The sequence below is a fragment of the Drosophila yakuba genome, chromosome 2R, assembly GCF_016746365.2.
Source record: "Drosophila yakuba strain Tai18E2 chromosome 2R, Prin_Dyak_Tai18E2_2.1, whole genome shotgun sequence".
Taxonomy (NCBI): Eukaryota; Metazoa; Arthropoda; class Insecta; order Diptera; family Drosophilidae; genus Drosophila; species Drosophila yakuba.
Window position 1 is genome coordinate 12,266,143 of NC_052528.2, and position 19,409 is coordinate 12,285,551.

A 19,409-nucleotide genomic window follows, 5' to 3' on the forward strand; every position below is an offset into this window, starting at 1 on the left:
ACTTGGCATAAATTACGAAAAACAGGGCTCTCCCTCGGTTTTCTCATTTTTCAAGTGCCACAAAATGTTCGAGTTTATAATGCTTGGCTTGGCCTTTGGCCCCGACCTCATCCTCAATTACAGAGCCGATCCCAAATCCCGACTCAATCTTATTCTCGGAAAAGCGAGGGAAACCCAACGCAAGTTTAGTTTTCCAGCCACTTGCGGTCTTCTTTTCTTTTCTCTGTGGTGTCGTTGTTTATTTTGTTCGGGATGAAAAACCGTAAAAAGTGGCTTCGCGTAACTGACAGCGTCAAGTGATTTTCCTTTGTTTTTCTTTTCGGAGAGGAAGTGTTTCGTTTTTTGGTTTTTATTATTCGACAGGCAACCAATATCTTTTCGATTCTCCGCATTCTCAATCTTTTGTCTTGGTTCGCTGAAGAAACGAAAGACTGAAGTCACAAACGCGTATGGAAATGAGCAGTCGTCCGCTTTCAGATTTGGTAATAGTCTCGGTCTAACGGTAAAGCACATTTCACTCGCAAGATTTGATTTATAGCCAGTGGCCCAGCCTCACATTAGCTAATCGAAGCGATATCAACCCGCAGAAAGTTTCGCAATTAGGCGGGTAGAGGGTTAAAATATGGCGCACTTGAAGCGCACGAGAGGCGCATGCGTAATCCTTTTTTTCCTGTTTTAATTTTTGTTTAATTTTGATTTATGTGCGCTCTTGAATTTCGGCTCTGTTGTGTATCTATTTTGGGCTGCATTTAATGAAGGGAAATACAATCAACGCCATTCAACCCCTACGCATGCGCATTTTACCCTCTGCATGGTAGGGTAAAGGGTTTTTTTTCGGGATTGTTGTGATCATTTTAATTGACTTTGCGCACGAGCGAACTCATCGGACCGAAGCGCCTAAGATAAAGGGCAGATGGAGGGCACTATATAAAACGAGAGCCATATGTCGATGACGCCGATCTCGGTGATGCAACGGCAGGCATCAGCAGGCAAATGAGCAGTTTAAGATACGCGCTGCATCGTAAAATCTCAGATGCAGCGCCAGCTGTCAAAATAGCCAAAGACACCCACCGAAAAGTCGAGGGAGTGCAGTTCAATGCACTGGAACTCCATCACCACTACCCAGTTTACCCATTCAATCGCACCGCTTCGTTCGCAACAACTATAACCCAATAAATCCAAATCCAGGGACCAGTGCACTTCGCAAGTACTCTGCGCTCAGTTCTACAAAACCGCTCTCTCACTCGCTCACCCACCACTCAGCCCTACACACCTAGCTCTTTTTGAGACAAATGTAATATATCATTGTATAACTTAACCTCTAAGAATTTTGAATTAGTCGAATTAGAAATGTTAAAATTATATTATTTTTAATTAAGCCAATTAATAATATTTTAATTTATTTATCGCTCTCGATTTCCTTACTCAGAATAACTTATTCGACTATTTTTCAGTCCTGCTTAGCTATTTAGCTATTAGTTACTACCAAATCCGCTCAGCACCGACGAAACAGAGAGGGTGCAGTGGTGAGAGCCGGAGAGCGCGAAGCCCAGAGAGCGGCTTCATGTAATGCCCGTCTGCCGCTAAAGTCACGATGTTCAGATCTCATCCAATCGTCGACGCGATCGGGTGTGCGCGCACTCGCTGTGTAATCCGAAGCCGATTTTGTGATTAGCCCTCTGCGCCTGCGTGAATCCGTGGAACTTCTTCAATAAACCTGAACCTACGTGAATTTGTGCGTTTTGTTTACTTGTTTACCTGGCTCATTTGAAAGTAAATTTCCTGCATCCTGCATAAACAGAGGAAATGCACAGAGGAAATGGCATGAGTTATTAAGTCGCTGCAAACGGAAATAGTTAACAAAAAATTAAAATTAGTGTGCCGATCGCATTTTAGCAACGGTTTCGATGCGGTTTCAAACACAATCGGTTTAAGCATTGACATCATTGATTTATGTCCCAAGTGTAAATAATTCGCACAATACAATACACCAAATTGAGGCTTCCCTCCCTCCGCGAAACCAAACCAATCAAATGCAATGAAATGAAATGTTGCCATTGATTTGCGCACATTGCCATTGTTCAGAGTTATTGGTTGACTTTTAACTGGGATCCGTACTTTAAGCTGGTAAGTAGTTTTCATCGCCCGTAACAATGGCTTCAAATGAAGAGCGAAAATTACTTGCGGAAAGCGAAAGGTTAAGCAGCGTTCAATTGTTGCATTCTAAAATACAGTGCGGCCTCTTTAAAGCAAACGGGGTCGTCGCAGACAAAACAATAATGATGATGGGGCAATTTATCTCGTTTGTTTTTCGCTCCCCAGAAGGCCGCTCCCCGTCTTCACTTGGAATTTGTCTTGCATAATCCGCTTGAAAATCGATTCTGATATCTGAAAATGTAGGAACTTTCGAACTGTTGTATAACTCTTTTCCTATCAAAACAAAAGCGGCGGGGAAAATTGAAGCCTCGAAAATAAATTAGCCAGACAGCCGCCTATTAAAACGCGATTTGTTTTGTTGATGAGGCGCAGATAAGGCAGTAAATAGTAAATAGCATGGTTTTTTGCTCATTATGCCACCACCAAGTTCAAAGTCTCGTATAGTGGAATAGAGATAAATTAGGTTCGAATTTCTAATAGAATTCCTCCAAGCAGCCACAATCAATCAGTCAAATATGACTCGATCTCTGGCCACACATATAATTACGTCTGAGAATTTTGCGGTTGAATCACAATCTGCGATTCTAATACGTTCTACAGACCCCTTTCGAATCGTGGCTTAAATGCAGTGGCAGGTTCTGTCTCGGCTGGGGTATCTCGTTCTGAACATCACCCATCTCGCTTTTGTCATTAATTTTAATTAGATATTTCCTTTTGGGAGTCACTGGCTACATTTGAATAACAATTGATGGCTCTCTAGCCGAAATGTATTCTCCGCTTCCATTTCTTCATTGAAATGCCAAACCCTTTATCGACAGGATGTCTTTGGGGTCTCTAGAGTGTCATTTACATACTCTTCGGATTCTTTTGGTTGTTCGTCTGTGACTTTTGTCTGTTTCTCGATTTTTTCAATGCTAACAACCTAATCAGAGTTTGTTTTCGGGTATTTGTTGGTTATGGTAATTTTTGAATGACTGTATCTTATTTTTATGTGGGCTTCATGTCGTGATTTCTCGCCCATGTGTGGACTGAGGTGCATCAACGCATTTATGCTGACTTTTGTTTCGTCTGCTTCACCTATTAAGTGGAAATAGAAAGCCGAGATTTGGCTAGATTACTTTGCATACTTCGCATACATCGTCGACCTGCGAGTGTTGACTATTCGGGGTAACTGTTTCGGTTGCGGTTTTCACTTTCATTCAAAGAGGCGCTGTAACAATTAAAACGAGAGCTGCAAATCTCTATCTTCTGAAAATAAACCAAGGCAAAACCATCGGCTTTGATTTCGCTTTCGTTTCGATCGTATTTCCGATTATCTGACCACGGCAATTTGCACTTTCTTATAGAGCCTAATCGCAGGCCCACTTTCTAGAATTGATTTGCATAAGTGATATGTCCAGTGCGGAGACTTTCGCGACCCCAATCTGCATCTCGATCTTAAGACAGCTGGGGTTCTAACTGTGAACGATAAACACACACTTTGTGGAAAAAATATGCCCGAGACTAATTGCCCACTGAAAATGATGGGCAATTATCAGCTGAAATGGCAACAGCTGCACAGCACACAGCCTGTACAGTGATCACTCCGCAAACAAACAATGGAAATCTATATGTTTTGGTAGTTAACTTGGACTCAGTTTCATGACGGCCTGCTAATTATCAAACAAAAGCCTAGCCTATTTCGCAATTGATATATCAGTTTAAACAGATTTTTTTACTACTTTCTTATTAATCTAGTCTGCTTTTTAAATTATCGAAATGGAAATCAATTTATTAAAAAGAGAACAAAGCATTTTTTCCCCCGTCTGTGATATAATAAAAAGTTTATTAGAACTGCTCGCCAAATAAGCAAACCAACGACCTTTTCTTCAGATGTCTCTCAAAGTAGAAAGATAAACAGAAAGATATAAACCCCAAAACAAAGAAATTTCCATATTTATGTCAAGTCCATTAAGCATATTCTTGGCCAGTTGTCGGCCCATCTGAGCCCGACCTGGTCCATTGGCTTGGCCATGTAGTGAGCAGCCTCCGAGGTAATCACTCCGAGGTATCAATGTCGTGGCTGCGCTTGTGACACTTTGCACACATAATAATGCCAGACAAGTCAGGCCAATTGTCAAGCTGGGCTAATTTGTGTTAGTGCCCAGAGAAATATTTCAGCTCGTAAATAACTCGAACAGACAAGCTGCTGCAGGTGTTGGGAAACTACAAACCAAGCAGGGTTAAGGTTTATAGCAAAGCCACGTTGTTTATAAATAACAAAAACAAACCTTATTTGGAGGCAAGCCCGCGGGGCAAATATTTATTCATAAATGTAATTAAAACGCCAAAATGATACCGAAACCGAATTAAGCTAATTTTGATAATTATTTCAACCTTGCCGCATGAAATACTCAAATATTAAAAAATAACAAAAAACATAATTTCGTACAATGCCTCCTGTGAGGATTGAACTCACGACCCCTGGTTTACAAGACCAGTGCTCTGCCACTGAGCTAAAGAGGCTCTGTTAAAACGCCGGCCAAAGCGCAATACCCATTACCCCTGTCAGAACGCTTCTAACAGCTGGAAAAGTTAACAGTAGCTCTAACAGCGCACAAGCAGTTGGCTTTTTTTCGCATTTGCATTAAACCAGGCGTAACAGCAAGAGCTTGGAATCAAGTTATTACGCGTATATGTACACAATTATATATATTAGAACCAGGTGTCATCTCCATTTAAGTAATTGAGCAAAATATTTTTGCATTGTTCCAACAAATTGTGGGCGCGCACTGAGCTCACCTCGCAACAATTTTGTAGGCGCGCTTGGAAGAGAAATATTAGTAAGCAAGTAACAGCAGAGGGGCGGGGCAGGTAACGCCCCCCGTGAGATAGACAGAAATTTGATTTGATTTTCAAGCTAATGAATTTACATAAAATCCAGCATTCCGCTGTGTGGGCAGAAGATTTTAGCATACGCGCAGCAAACTGTCGACATCCGAGCGGAATGCATTTGATATATGGCTAATTGAAGATCCGAGATCGAGATCTCTGTTGATTGAAATTTATAGCAAGCGAAATCCCCGTTTGAATTCGAGTTAGAACCCCCGATCCCCCGGGACCTTGGTGACATCAATATCTTTTCGCTGTCGGAGAGAAATGATCAAGAGCTGAATAAACTTGTCACCATTTCGCTGCTTTTTGGGTCATTTTGTGTGAGATCCCCCGGCTAGACCGGAAAAATCGCATCTGAACAAGTTTCACTTGGCAGATAAATGAAAAAACCGCTGGACATCGTTCCACTTGCGTGGCCATCAGCATCGAAAATGCAATTTGCAAGTTGAATTTAGGAGTAACAGTAATACCGCAACTCGCAGCTTGTTCTTGAGTGGTAAACATTGTTGCGCTACCTTGAGTCAAATTGCTTCATAAACTCGGCTTTTTGTCAGTTTCACTCCTCTAGAAGTTAGAAGAACTTGGCTGAAACGCCGGAAACGCGCTCAACGTAAATGAAGTCCAAATGGAAATGATTACAGGGCTTAACTCGGTGCTTTGGCTAATAGAGATGGTAGCGTGAAGCAAGATGTGGGATTTAAAAGTGCTTAACTTACTTGAAGATATTTAGTGAAACCGCAAATTATTTTGAAACTACTATTATGAGCATGTGTATCAAACATTCGGTGCTTGCAAGTGGTTTGAAGTCTCATTGCAAAACTAAAACTAAAAAATCGGTTAACTTGGTTTTAGCATTACCCCTTGGTGCTTAAAGCTATTTTTAATTAGCGTCAACTTTAAATGTATATCAGTGGATGTAACTGAGACTCAAAATTTGTTTAATTATATAGGTTTCGAAGCCATGCGCCCCTCACGTAACCCTCCCTAATAACTTGATTACGGAGTACAAGTACTTGTTCTTGGTCTGGTTGCGCCTCAGCGGTTTCAGCGCCCACATGCTGAAGCCCCGGGCCTGGGAAGCACCTGAGCCAGAAGCCAGGGTCTTTGGGCCTCGGTCTCGCTGCACTTGCTCTCGTTCCTATTAAATGTAAAGACAGACGGACAGACAGACACGAGGAACCCTTCTGAGCTGGGCACGCAAATTGAAGAATAATAATTACATGCATATAAGTCGGCTCTCATATGTATACATACTTGTTCGTATGGTTAAGTATGCTGAAGAGGGTATAGTTGAACGATCTTCACGGTTGACAGACTATTCCCACAGCCAATTGAGAATTGTAACTGACACTGCTGCAATTGGTCGGATGGCGAATGCTTTGTAGATTCCTGACAGATTCTTTTCCCTAGTTCCCCATAATTTCAGCTCATTAGCAAAGCGTTCTAACAAAGTACAATCAGCCAGCAAAGATAGATTCAAATCCAGTCGCTAATGTGCGAGTACTCGACGGAGTTCCCATTCAAAGCTCCCTAAGCAGGTCTTCCCCCTCCTTCGTTTCACAATTAAGCATTAAAGCGAAATTAGATTAATGGTAGGCCCACATTGGGCAAGGTAACCTAACCCAAAACACAAGTTCCCCCTTGGGGCTTTACCTATTTCCTGCTCCAACACGCAAGCCCAGAGATAGGCCCCAAAAGATGGGGCCAGGCGGGATGTAGATGGAGTTCTTAGCTAAATTTTGTAGAACGCTGCTCGCGGCAGTAACAACATGATAATTATTCTCCAAGACTAATGACTTCACTGGCTTATCTCGAAGGCAAAAGGCGCAAGCCCAAGCCCAGAGCTAAATAGTACAATGTCAAATAGATGCTGGAGATATGGGTTCCAAACAGAGGAAGCTGTTCTTTGCGCATTACATCAATTTGTAATGGAATGTACCAAAAGTACACTCTAAGCAGAAAGAAAATGTTTATTAAAAGCTATATAAACAATCTTAACTCATATTCCCATCGAAAGATTGCCTTTGATCTTAGCAGCCCATTGGTAAAGGATGGAAAATTTTTAACTAAGCACTGGGAACAGATTTTCCATAGAACTTGTTCTCTTTAAATCTCAATAAAAAGCAAGCTAACGGTGCGAGTTTGGGCCTTTAGCCCTGTGAGATAGTGAGATACATTTTGTATGTCACAAGTATCTATGACAATTACTGTATGAATGAAGGGCTTTGTCTTCGAGTGCCGACAAAGGCAAAAAAGGCAAACAAGTGAAAAGCCAGAAAAGAGGGAAATGAGCAGTCTCCGTTGTCTTTGCCGGCACATTAAGTAATGTGATCTATGCAACCTCATCCGCAAGATACAATCGCAATCGCGAGTGTGTATCTTGCGGCTGTGCAGATCTGCATATCGAATGCATTTCTTTGTTGGTCTCCTCAACCACCGAAAGTGCGTTGTCTTTTTTTTTTACCCCTTTTTTGTAACCATCTCATTTGCATGTGAGCTGCATTTCTTTTGCCGCCATATGAATGATGAAATGGGAACTGGAAGGAGGTTCTGGGTGCCAACGGCTGATTAAAGCCTCTTCAACGAATCGCGAATGTAACGTGCCAAAGTTGTTAAAACCGACGAACCGAAAATTGCAACCCAATTGTTTTAGCCTTGCCAAGCGGAACGCGAAGTTAAAGTGGCTTTGAAGTGAGCTGAAGTCTAGGACTGAATTGTGGGGCTGTCCATCTGCTAGCGATGGGTTTAAAGTTCACCTTTACACATACACATGTATATGATTTTCAACTTGAGCTTGCATCTTATAGTCTGTGTATCTTTTACTCCATTTCAGAGCTGTAAGCGAAGACCTAGAGGGTTTTCCATCATGGACTCCGGAAGTGTGGTTAGTGAACCGATTTCCGCGCATCATCGCGCCTTCGCCAAACAGAAGTCCGCCTCCATGGTAAGTTCCCTCGATCGCAGAAAATAAAAGCATACACCTATGCACCCATATGGTATATTGTATAAGAGCTAACATAATTAATGCATCATCCATTGGCTGCGAACCGCCTGCCCCGACTGCCCCGCCCTCCTTTTGTCTGATTCGATTATGTAAGTGCGCGAATGCTATCTACGCTAATTAGATATTGACACGCACAGGCCAACAAGCATCGGGCATTAGCCAAAAGCTGCAGCACTCAGCCCAGATACTTTGCATCGCTACACGCTAGAAAGTTGTCGAAAACGAAATTCGCAAATGGGCAAACATAAATCGCAGATACAAGTAGCCGAGTTCCAGACAAAACAACAAAGTAAACAACTTAAGCTCAAGATTTGTTACCTATTTTTAGACTTTTAGGCCGAGAGCAGGGCTTAAAGCATAAAGCCAATAATTTATTGCTATTTATTAACTCCTCTTAAATATTAATTATAAGTAGTAACAACTCCATTGAATCCACACTTGCGTTTTAGTCCAAATAAATGCATATTAATAAAGCGTTGAAACAGCATAAAACATGAAGAGGAGCTCAAAACAAATTACGACAATTAATTGCAAATCCATTTGAATGCATTTTTAAGCAACACTTTCACGCAGCCCACAATGCAGCGTCACTCAAGCCAATGCATTCAAACGATTGGTGGTAGTTCGAGTATCTAAAGATTTAAAGATGTTATGTGTGAAATATTGCATCGCCAGGCTGGGAATACTCGTAGGTGTTTGTTTCATATGGGGGAAGTGAGTGGAATTGGTAAGTGTGAGAAAAGAGAAATTACAATTCAATAGACTCGCAGGATTCCACGTGTTCGTTGAATTTCCCATTAGCGGATATAATGCAATGTGGACTAACTTTTGCACATTTTTTCGGCGATGAAGAAAGTCACTGCTAAACCAAAAGCAAAATACTCGTACGATGGAAATGAGGTGCTTATGACCCCACTAATCTTTAACATTCGACCATTTGAACCTGCTCGCTAAGCCTTTGTGACTGCAAAAATAAAAAGATTTTTTTAGATCCACACATGATGGCCGCTTGGCAAATTAGTAGAAAGAAGTTAGACGCCACAATGGGACTTTCACTCGCAGCGAAATTATTGAAAAGCAAAAGTAAGTGACGAATATGTTTTGTTTGGGATACAAATCAACATCAGCATCGTTGCGAATCATTAAATGACAGGTGGCTTAGTCATGTTTTTTTTTTTTTTCTTCGGGGGAGGTGCATCAATGGTAATAGCAACTATAAATAGTTCCAGTAAATTGGCCATAACCAAAAGGCTGAACAAACAGCTCGCAAGGCTTCAATGTGAAGTAATCACAGGCAGAGCGAAACGAAATCGATATCTTTTCTTTTCCTATTCAAAGACATGATTCCAATGAAATCCGCACCCTTCTCCTTTCGCCAGATTTCCTTACCTCACCATGTACGGTCAATTAATTCCTTCCACAAAATTACACCAATTACTCAACGCCAATGCTGAAAAGATTTCCAGCCTGAGCTGTTAATGAATGAATAATAAATTCAGCTCGTAAGATATGCAAATTTATTTATGATCTGAGAGAAAAGTCAAGAAATTCATAACGAAATCCGGCGGTCAAAGAATTTCTCACGTTCGCCCCGAGTAGTGGACAATGTCCGGTCTGGAATGATTTCCTTCCTTATTAATCTAAAAAAAAACTTCTCAACAACTGCAACTTCCTTGAGGTGGTGCAGAATATCTTGGGGTTGTTGCCAAAGGGGTGCAAGGAGCCTAAAGTGCGATAAGAAGGTGGTTGTTGCAGTTTTAAGAGCTCACAAGTAAATGCAGCTGAGACATGAGGCTTTGTAACGGCTTTTGGCTGTAAGCACACAAGAGGGTTTTTCTAGATCTTTAAAAAGTATTAAAATGTTTCAAAATGCAACCCCACGGGGTTTCCTATGCAAACAATTATTTTTCTTAGAATTCAATAACACATAATGTGTAATGGAAAATCCTTTAAAAATTACAACCAGTACAGCTGATTAAATTAAAAATAATAAAAAAGTGGTCATGCAACTATCGGATATAGCAATCTTATAATAAGTGGAGTGAACCTGAACAAAGTAATCCCCCTACCAATGACATCCGAAAGGTCTAGATATAAGACATAAACATATTGCTGCCCATATTGGCATTGAAACACTTATTTTGCTAATCACGTAGTCGCGACGTAAAGCTTTCGCTACGTCAAAGCAACAGGTTCCCCAAAAGCTTACAGACGAAGCTTGCCGCCACACACCCTAATTCAACTCAGTTGAACTCAACACTTCAGCTGATATGCCGTGATGTTTTCATTTTGCTGTGTTCTCCAAACATTGTTTATTACTGTGTAAATTGCACAAAAACCTCTTTTATTTGTATATAAATGCCAATTCGCGAGTGATATGCTTTACCTCTGAACAAGTGTAAATTTTGTGATAATCGAAAGACTGTAATCGCAACGGAAAAGTGCTCAATTATCAGTGATTTATTAAATTAGGAACTTTATCAGCTGCCATAAGCCAGCTCAATAGTGATCAACTCAAAATAAGAAAGTGCCACAACAACAATCAGGGGGTAAATAGAAATCTACACGAGCCAAACAATTACACCCGAAGCGAGGCGGTAGATACGAACCTCAAACAGATACAAATACGAGCCCACAATGAGAATAGTTGGATCCAGTATGCTATCAGCCCTCAAGCGGCTCTCAACGAACCAGCCCCCAACCTTGGTCAGTAACATCCGATCTTTGAGCTCTTTTGGAACCATGAGCCTGCCGGAGCGCCAGCCCTTCTCTCCGGACTTCTTCTTTCGTCAAGTACGTAATCGGATGGACAACCTTGAAATATTCTAGTGAGACTTTTCACAAGCCTACATTCAGCTTTTCGATGGAGAAAGCAGCACCTATAGTTACCTGCTGGCCGATCTGAAGAATGGGGAGGCCGTGATCATTGATCCTGTCTTGGAGCAGGCAAAACGAGATGCCCAGTTGGTCAAGGATCTGGGCTTTCAGCTAAAGTATGCCAGTAAGTCAGAGAGATCTCTATCTACGGATAGATCGTTGGATAATAATTTCACCACGCCACTACAATATTTCCCCATTCCCCAAGTCAACACCCACATGCATGCGGATCACATAACGGGCAGTGGTTGGTTGAGGAAACTAACTGGCTGTCAATCTGTGATTGCTGCCGCCAGTGGAGCGAAGGCGGATCGTCACCTGAAGGAGGGGGATCGCATAGATTTCGGCACCCATGTGATTGATGCCCTGGCCACTCCGGGACACACAAATGGCTGCATGAGCTATGTGATCAAGGATCAGGGTTGTGTCTTTACCGGAGACACTCTGCTGATCCGAGGCTGTGGACGCACCGATTTCCAGGAAGGCTGTCCACGTAATCTCTACGAGAATGTGCACAGCAAGATCTTCACTCTTCCGGAGAACTTCCGCATATATCCGGCGCACGACTACAAGTGAGTGGGATCACGAAAGCTTTGAGATATATGTATATCTAATGGCGGCCATTTCCAGAGGTCAAATGGAAAGCAGTGTGTGGGAGGAGAAGCGCTATAACCCCAGACTGACCAAGGACATTGAGGAGTTTGTCAAAATCATGGAAAACCTGAATTTGCCATATCCCAAGAAAATAGGTGGGCATCTGGATAAATGAAGTACTACATCTTATACTAAGTTTGATATCTTTTAGATGCCTCGCTGCCCGCCAATCGGGAATGCGGAGTGTACGATATACCCAAGGAGTAATCCCAACCCCAGAAAGCACTATACACGCAGCTTTTATAATAATGTTTCAAAGAGATTTGTAATCTTTTAAATAAATAATCATAATAATCTTATCACGATCACAACCTTGTATTACTCCCTGACTTTATTGCCTAATAAGATAAACTTAAAAAACTCACTTCTTTGTTCGCCTTCTTTTGTTGCAGACCATTCTCAATCCGAAGGGTTGTGGCAGTGCCGTCAAGTACAGTCTGCACTCGACTGCAGAGACGAACCAGGAGACTGGCAGTACCACCACCACCACCTCTAACCATTGTTCCACCACCGGAAGAAGGCGCAAGGGTGGCTCCCTGGGCGGTACTCTCTCCTCGCGATCCACGCGCAGCGAGTCCAAGGAACTGCGATCGGCTCTCCAGGATCGGGAGGCTGTCATTCAGAATCTGCGCATCCAGCTTTGTCTGGGCAAACTGCCACGTCCCACGGGACCACCGCTGGATGAGTCCGAGAAGCCGGCGGCTGAGCAAAAACTAAACAGACTGAAGACGGAGGCGGAGAATAAGCGCATTAAGATCAAGAACCTGAAAAGTGCCCTGGAAAAGCTGGACATCACAGAGTGAGTAGAATGCTTCTATATATACTTTGAAGATAGTTAATAATTACCTGATGTCATCCACAGCAACATAGACATCCGCATCCGTCAAGCCGAATTGGAATACGCACTGGGCAGAGAAGAACTCCAGATGCTCTCGATTGTGGAGGAGGCTCGTGCCTTGCAGGCACGTCTGGAAAAGTCCAAGCCCGAGGCCCAGACCCTCTACAACATCATCAGTTCTGGAGTCTCCCTGAGTCTGCACGCCGTGCATGCCACCTCTGGAAGATGGGCAGCTCAGCAGAGGACAGACCAGCCGGGTTTCTACGTGGAATGGGCTTTGGAGGGCGATGGCTTGTACAAGGGCGATCGCATTTTGGAGATCAATGGGCGACTGGTCACCGGGAAATCGAAGGAAGAGCTGCAGAAGCAAGTAGGAAACTCCGGCAAATGTCAGATGGTGGTACTGCGGAAGAAGTCCGTACCTATTCCACAAAAGCAACTCGACCTGGAGAAGGAGAACAACATGAGGCTGCAGCATCGCATATCGTACCTGGAAGAGCAGGTGCGGGAACTTCAGACAGTCAAGGAGCATCAACCATCGCAACAGCAGCATCAGCAGCAGCAACAGCAAAATTCCCAGCAGACAGCCTCCAATCAATCTCAGCATGTAACCAGCATCAGCATTTCATCACCCCCATCAACGCCGCCCGAGAAACCGCTGATCTTCCAGCGCGGCAATTACATTACCACTTTGGTGGGTGGCAAGCCCATCGAGCTGATGGGTGACGATATGGCCTCCGCACAAACTCCGCTAGGACATGTGACCAAAACACTGATTAAGGAGAATACACACATCGATTTGAGAGATCGTCTGTCGCACATGTACTCCATGCCCTCCAAGTCGCTGTCCGCCTCGAAGATCTCGATTAATAGCGATTCCGCCTACATGCAGCACCATCGGCGTGAGAAGGAGCGCCATCGGGATCGCCAGCACCGGGAACGCCCCAGAGATCCTCTCCAGCAACAGCAGCAGCTGCATCGCGAACATCTCATGAGCGCGCACGCACGCAGCGTGGAGCACCTGAATCATTACAATGGGTAGGTTATCTATCAAGTGCAACATCCATCCTAGATTTTAAATTCCTGGCTAATACCCTTCATCTTCTGCGCCATTCCAGACTGGATCGTCGCCGTGACCAGCCCCGACAAAGTGAGTCGCACACACTTCGAGGCCGCCTGCCCAGCGATATAAGGAGTGTAAAATCCCTGGATTTCGATAGCGAAAACGAATCGAAGCCGGCGACAGAGACGCGTACCACTAGACCCACTCCCCCCAAGAAACCCCTCCGACTGTCGTTGCAACGAGCCCAAAGTCTGCAGACCGTGGAGCTGCACCCCTGTGCGGATATCGAACGAAAGCGGCCCATGAAAAGGGTCCACCACAACAACAACAACAAGGGTGGAGGATCGCCGACGGAAGAGGGCCAGACCATGCTCATCGAGAACTGCAGTCCCATGCACACGGCTTCCCTCGGCAGGCACAAGCTCATCTAGACACCCGATCCCAATCCAACCAAAACTAATTGTTAATCGAAGTAGCTTAATCCTCGATCGATCCCAAGCGGCGGTTGAACTTAAAAACAGGCGGACATGTGCAAAATTACATTAGGCAGTATACTTTTAACCAGCTCCCAAGTGGAAAGTTTCTTATTATGTATTAGCAGTAGTACTTACATTGTATATCTTATCTATAAGTAGGGCTTGGCTATCATCCTTTAGTATTGAGAAAATACGATAATTAAGAGTTTTTGTACGATGATTTTATTAGCACAATTTACAAATGTGAATACACAAATATTTTCACCTAATTAAATGTGTCACTTATTTGAAAATTCTGGTCTTGGCCTGCTATAAATTTATTTTATATCTATATTTTAAAAAACTTTAATTGGTATTGGTATTACCAATGGCAACTCACTGCAAAAGAATTTTCGACGTAACTCTTCAAATTGGCTTCGCTTCTATCTGGAAAGTCTGCCAATATTTCCGACCTCTACTGTAGGCACGAGCCTGGCACATATTTTACGACGCTACAGTGATAAGGTTTTCAAATGAAAAGCACGTTAGCGTGTTCCAGCTGCACTTTTTGAACGTTTAAAGAATTACCTAATAGTAACCTAATAATAATTACCTAATAATTTGGATATAATTAATATTAGTTAGTTAGTTATAAAGGGCAGCAAATAGGGTAATAGATCTATCATCAGGTCTCTGCAGGTGAATCTGATCAATCTGCAGTTGATAAAGACTCCATGAGAGAGATATGTAGAGAGCTGAAGAGAGGTAAGCTTGAGATAATCCGGAGAGCGGATCTCTCGCCCACGCGATCGTGCTGACCACCCACTGCAATGCACGCCGCTCCACCTGGTGGCGCTCTCAATTCTCCATTCTCCTGTGCTCGCTCTCCCAAAATCTGCCCCAATGTTCTCTCCGCGAGTCGATTTGCGATGGCAATGCCAGTGGTTTGAAACAGTTTCGTCGCAGTTCTCCAACGGTACAGAGGTGCAATCGCTTAATTCTCGCAGAAAGCAATCAGTACCCAATTATTAAATAGTTGCTAACAAGGTGAGTTTGCAACGGACGCGAAAAAAGAAGATCAAGGGCTAGAAATCGGGAATATTAGGTGAAGGTTAAGCTGAAGTGCAATTAAATGGCAATAATTGTACGGTTTTATTATTTATTGCTTTGCTTACACTTTAGAACCAGATTTAGATATACTACCCACAATGGCGTATTACCAAAAAAACCAGTTACCGCAAAACGCAGTTCACTGATTTTTGAGTGCCTCATTCGCGCTGTCCGCTTGCCCTTGAGTGGGTTAAGGTAACCAGTTATAAATCCCGAAGAATGAGTAGGCAAAAATGCACCACAGACCATATAGTGTATATATCCATTACAATCCATCCTGGCATTCCACAACTTAAAGCTTCGCGAAATTCAATTTCTATAGCGCAAACAGATGATTGAACAAGTGTTTACGATATTCTATCTCTCGATATATGGAAATTATGTATTGTTCTTATCTCAAAACTGCATTGCTTCGGCATTTAAATTAGACGCGAAGTCACAGTGTGGGAAATCAAGTAATCTTTACTATTTTGTTTGCAAATTCCAGAAGAGCCCTAGGAACAAATTGTTCAGATAAGCATATTAATTAGCATATCGTTTCCACGTAATCCCAGTCAAAGTTATTATATTCAAATCAATCATATTCAATCAGCAAGCACAAGCCCTAATAAACCGCATTTGATGGACAGCAGTGGCTATTTGTTGCAATTTGTGCCCCATTCCGTGACAGTTTGAACCAGAATAAGTAAATAGCTAGCAAAAAAGATTAAAATACTTATGGGTAATGACAATGGCATTTTTAGTTTCTCAGATAGAGCCCAAATTCAGTCGCTCTAGTCGATTATAGCATGAGGATCGTAAATTATGAAACCGAGTTCAAGATAAGGATACGTGTAGAGCAGGTACTGACCGCGTTTGAAGATCGCTTCAGAACCGGAGCGTGCAAGATCGCCAGCATATTGCAGACACATTGATAAGGCCCTAAGGAAACCGGACCCATAAACAAATATTGCCACGATAAAGTATGACACCCATCCATTTCATTCATGGGACTTTGGAAGCGAAGTGCGTACGAAAAAGAGATTGTTGATTGACCTTCCCGCAGCCACACACTTAACCCTGTGAAAAAGGCTGTTTGCATTTAGTTTCGTTTGGGTATCGCTCATTATTCACACACATAAATAATACCCGTTCGCACATCATATATGACCCACAAATCGTTTCATAAATTGAGGCTAGGCGCTTCAATTCCGCACACAACTGTCCGGTTTAATGGAATCAAGAGAACGTGCACCTGATGACGTCCAAACCAGAGATGGGCTCGAATTCAAGTGCCAGAGATGAGCTGGCCTCGCGGAATTTCGGATTATAAGACTTACCAGATATTGGAAGAATTTGGCTCAAAACCATTTGGACTTCAGTAAAAACCAACCCTCTTTTGCTATTTAAGCCACATCAATTTTCCAATATTAAATAGGAATATTATTTAGCTCAGTTTTAGCTATGTCATCTATTCAGCAATAGATCATCCCTGCTGCGGTTTTCTCTACTTGTGGTACTCAATTTAATAAAAAATATTTATTTATAGCCATTCAAACATTTCAGCCCCTTTTATCTCAGTCGTACACGTGTCTAATTTAACAATGATTTCCTTGCAGTTTCAAAATGCTGCAATATCTTGTTGTTAGCCTGGCCCTTTGCGCCACCATTTGCTCTGCTGCGCAGACGGTAAGTTTTAAAATCTTGCTTATTTGAAAAGCCTCTTATATTTTGGACCCTCCACTTCATTTGCAGCGTAATATGCCCATTCAAGCCATTGCCTATCTGATCGGACCCGTGCAATCGGATAATACCCAGGTCAAGGGCAACGTGACCTTTACGCAGAACGACTGTGGCCAGAATGTCCATGTGCGCGTCCAGCTGGAGGGATTGAAGGAGGGAAAGCACGGCTTCCACATTCACGAGAAGGGAGATCTGACCAATGGATGTCTCAGCATGGGTGCTCACTATAACCCCGATAAGGTAGGTGCCGGATTCCTCAAAAATATATATATAATATTTTATATATGTATATAATAAAACTTGTATGTTCCAGGTTGATCACGGTGGCCCCGATCACGAGGTGCGTCACGTTGGCGATCTGGGCAACCTGGAGGTTAACTCTTCGGGCATTATCGACGTCACATACACCGATCCGGTGATCACCCTAACTGGCAAAATGGCGGTCATTGGCAGGGGAGTGGTGGTCCACGAACTGGAGGATGATCTCGGCCTGGGCAACCATACGGACTCCAAGAAGACTGGCAATGCAGGCGGCCGCATTGGTAAGTAGTCTGGGTAAAACATTATCAATAAATGATCCCAAAAATAATGATACATATATATTTTTTAATTTTCTTGCAGCCTGCGGTGTGATTGGCATCAAGTAAATATCCCTTCCAACGTGTCAGCCAAATCAATATGCTGCTCGAATACTTTATGTGTAGTTGTGTAACTCCAGGCCCAGTAACTAATGAAATGTTTACCCAGTTTTCCCAGTTTTCCCGGTTCTCCCACCCACAATCAGTCACCCTCACCTGTTTGGCTTACACATTTCCCTCAATTAACTGTCTCAGTTCACTGACTCACTCGATTCCACCTCCTGCCTTCCCAGTCGTGTGTTTGTGTGTAATAAAATCAACAAACTTAACCGAAATCTAAGCTAAACATTAGCATACTATTTACCACTTGTGTTCTACCACCTCATTCATGGTCCAAACAAACTGTCGCGCTTTTCTGGGGTTGCTTCTCTGAGTGGGTAGGTATGACAGAGGTGCTTTTTACCAATCATTTTTACTAACATCATTAGCATTAGTGGGCAGCCAAGAGAAGGGTATAGTGGAATAACAACAGCCGCTGGAATCGGAAGTTTACTGTCCAACCAGGGTTCAATCAAACTCACATTGTATGTTTTCCAGTGGCCCACCTGTACCTGCACCTGCACCACCAACACCACGCCATCAACCACTGTACTATGTGCCCCATGGGGAGCCACAAGATCATGTTGTCTATCCACTACAGCGCTATCCCCTGCCATACCCATATCCATATCCGCACCCATACCCCTATCCGTATCCGTATCCGCATCCGTATCCGTTGTCGCACCAATTGTATCTGTGAGATCGCGAGACTACACCGTTCGCCTGTTCCACCTTCTAATTGCAGCTCGGATGTGGACGAGTGGCCATGTCGCGATGGTGGCGCCGGCGCCCTGCGCTACTCCTTCTCCATCCTGACCGTCATCGTGGCCCTCATCATGGCCCGCAGCCTTGACTAACCCCAACACCTGCACCCGGATTGGATCGAATGCATGCATGTGGCATGGGATTGTTGGCCATCGTAGAGATCCGCATCCCCACTGACACACTTACACACAGCAATCACACACCATTAGTCGCACACCACCACAACAGTAATTATAATACTCCAGCATTATCCACCCAAATAGAGAACTCAAAGGAACTAACTAAGCTACTCGTAAAGTGTTTGAATTGATCGATAATAAAGTTTGTTATTTGTATTTCGGGTGTTTGCCATTTGTACGTGCTTAGATAGTAACAACTTTGTTCAAATTGGTAACACGGCAGATAAGGGTTACCTATAATTCTATAAAAAGATTAGACAAAGTCTTTCAATTTGCCTGTTAGAATAGCAAAAATCAAAGTACACTTATCATCGATTTTATATAAACGAAAATATATATGTTGATTCCAAAGAACATCCAGCTAAACATCCATGTCACCTAGCTGTTTGCTCCCCAAAATAGGTTACCAAATAAATGAACACCTTAAGTTGGCAGGAAAACTATATTTAGAACTGACTTATCCTATGGAAATTCGAACTCAAACGTCAACAGAGCTTTTTCCTACCCATACACCTTTATGTGCCAGCAAATGGGGCATACAACATGCAGTTAGCTTTGATTTCTGAATTCCAGCTTAGAGCCACAATTTGCTTTAAATTGCGGCAGCCTTCAGAAAATATTTGCCCTCCAATCATTCACAGAACTGCAGTTCCCAGTGATTGTGATTCCTGGTCGCCAAACTAATGGTCAAGCAACAGTTTTGCTTTTATTTTTTCAAGATTTCCCCGACCAGATAGGGTTGGCCAAAGAATGGGTCGGTCACCCAGTGGGATTCTAGAAACTTGGGGCCATAATTCCCGACACGCAACATTAACATCATCCGAAAGACTGTGGCACACTTCTGGGCGTCTTTAATTATTTCGCACACTCCCGACGAAATTCGCCCACCCAGAGAAAGAGAACGAGAAAAAGAAGTATAAACCGAAAGAGAAAGCATTTACAACTTTCTTTGGCCGCGCACGAAAGCACGCAATTAATTTCGCCTTGAGCCCGGTCGAGTTCCAAGTGCTAAGTGCTGAACTTTAAAGGGAAAC

General features: G+C 43.0%; 3 protein-coding genes and 1 non-coding gene across 5 annotated transcripts; 3 read left to right on the top strand and 1 right to left on the bottom strand.

Annotated features, from left to right (window-relative positions):
• The first annotated feature begins 1,601 nt into the window (after positions 1-1,601).
• On the top strand, positions 1,602-14,236 carry LOC120321115. Its single transcript, XM_039372726.2, has 5 exons — positions 1,602-2,127; positions 7,865-7,975; positions 11,959-12,365; positions 12,429-13,442; positions 13,523-14,236. The coding sequence occupies exons 2-5, from the start codon at positions 7,898-7,900 to the stop codon at positions 13,896-13,898; spliced, it is 1,875 nt and encodes a 624-aa protein (XP_039228660.1). The 5' UTR covers positions 1,602-2,127; positions 7,865-7,897; the 3' UTR covers positions 13,899-14,236.
• Trnat-ugu lies at positions 4,591-4,662 on the bottom strand. Its single transcript has one exon. It is a non-coding gene; the product is annotated as a tRNA-Thr (tRNA).
• LOC6530283 (persulfide dioxygenase ETHE1, mitochondrial) lies at positions 10,300-11,871 on the top strand. Its single transcript, XM_015197141.3, has 5 exons — positions 10,300-10,828; positions 10,892-11,036; positions 11,121-11,484; positions 11,543-11,661; positions 11,718-11,871. The coding sequence occupies exons 1-5, from the start codon at positions 10,673-10,675 to the stop codon at positions 11,771-11,773; spliced, it is 840 nt and encodes a 279-aa protein (XP_015052627.1). The 5' UTR covers positions 10,300-10,672; the 3' UTR covers positions 11,774-11,871.
• A 594-nt stretch (positions 14,237-14,830) lies between the features above and the next one.
• On the top strand, positions 14,831-18,531 carry LOC6530284 (extracellular superoxide dismutase [Cu-Zn]). Of its 2 annotated transcripts, none has more exons than XM_039372735.1 (6): positions 14,831-14,969; positions 16,631-16,700; positions 16,767-16,994; positions 17,068-17,296; positions 17,376-17,397; positions 17,930-18,170. In XM_039372735.1, the coding sequence occupies exons 2-6, from the start codon at positions 16,638-16,640 to the stop codon at positions 18,129-18,131; spliced, it is 744 nt and encodes a 247-aa protein (XP_039228669.1). In that variant the 5' UTR covers positions 14,831-14,969; positions 16,631-16,637; the 3' UTR covers positions 18,132-18,170. The 2 variants fall into 2 exon arrangements, with proteins under 2 accessions (XP_039228669.1, XP_002091212.2); XM_002091176.3 differs by lacking the exon at positions 17,930-18,170 and adding an exon at positions 18,177-18,531 and having other exon boundaries at positions 14,832-14,969.
• Positions 18,532-19,409: the final 878 nt, after the last annotated feature.

Coding starts and splice junctions, on each gene's coding strand:
- LOC6530283 (XM_015197141.3), top strand. CDS start 10,673: ATGAGAATAGTTGGATCCAGTATGCTATCAGCCCTCAAGCGGCTCTCA. Junction 11,037..11,120: donor CTTTCAGCTAAAGTATGCCA/GTAAGTCAGAGA, acceptor CCATTCCCCAAG/TCAACACCCACATGCATGCG. Junction 11,485..11,542: donor TATCCGGCGCACGACTACAA/GTGAGTGGGATC, acceptor GGCCATTTCCAG/AGGTCAAATGGAAAGCAGTG.
- LOC6530284 (XM_039372735.1), top strand. CDS start 16,638: ATGCTGCAATATCTTGTTGTTAGCCTGGCCCTTTGCGCCACCATTTGC. Junction 16,701..16,766: donor TTTGCTCTGCTGCGCAGACG/GTAAGTTTTAAA, acceptor CTTCATTTGCAG/CGTAATATGCCCATTCAAGC. Junction 16,995..17,067: donor CTCACTATAACCCCGATAAG/GTAGGTGCCGGA, acceptor TGTATGTTCCAG/GTTGATCACGGTGGCCCCGA.
- LOC120321115 (XM_039372726.2), top strand. CDS start 7,898: ATGGACTCCGGAAGTGTGGTTAGTGAACCGATTTCCGCGCATCATCGC. Junction 7,976..11,958: donor AACAGAAGTCCGCCTCCATG/GTAAGTTCCCTC, acceptor CTTTTGTTGCAG/ACCATTCTCAATCCGAAGGG. Junction 13,443..13,522: donor CACCTGAATCATTACAATGG/GTAGGTTATCTA, acceptor GCGCCATTCCAG/ACTGGATCGTCGCCGTGACC.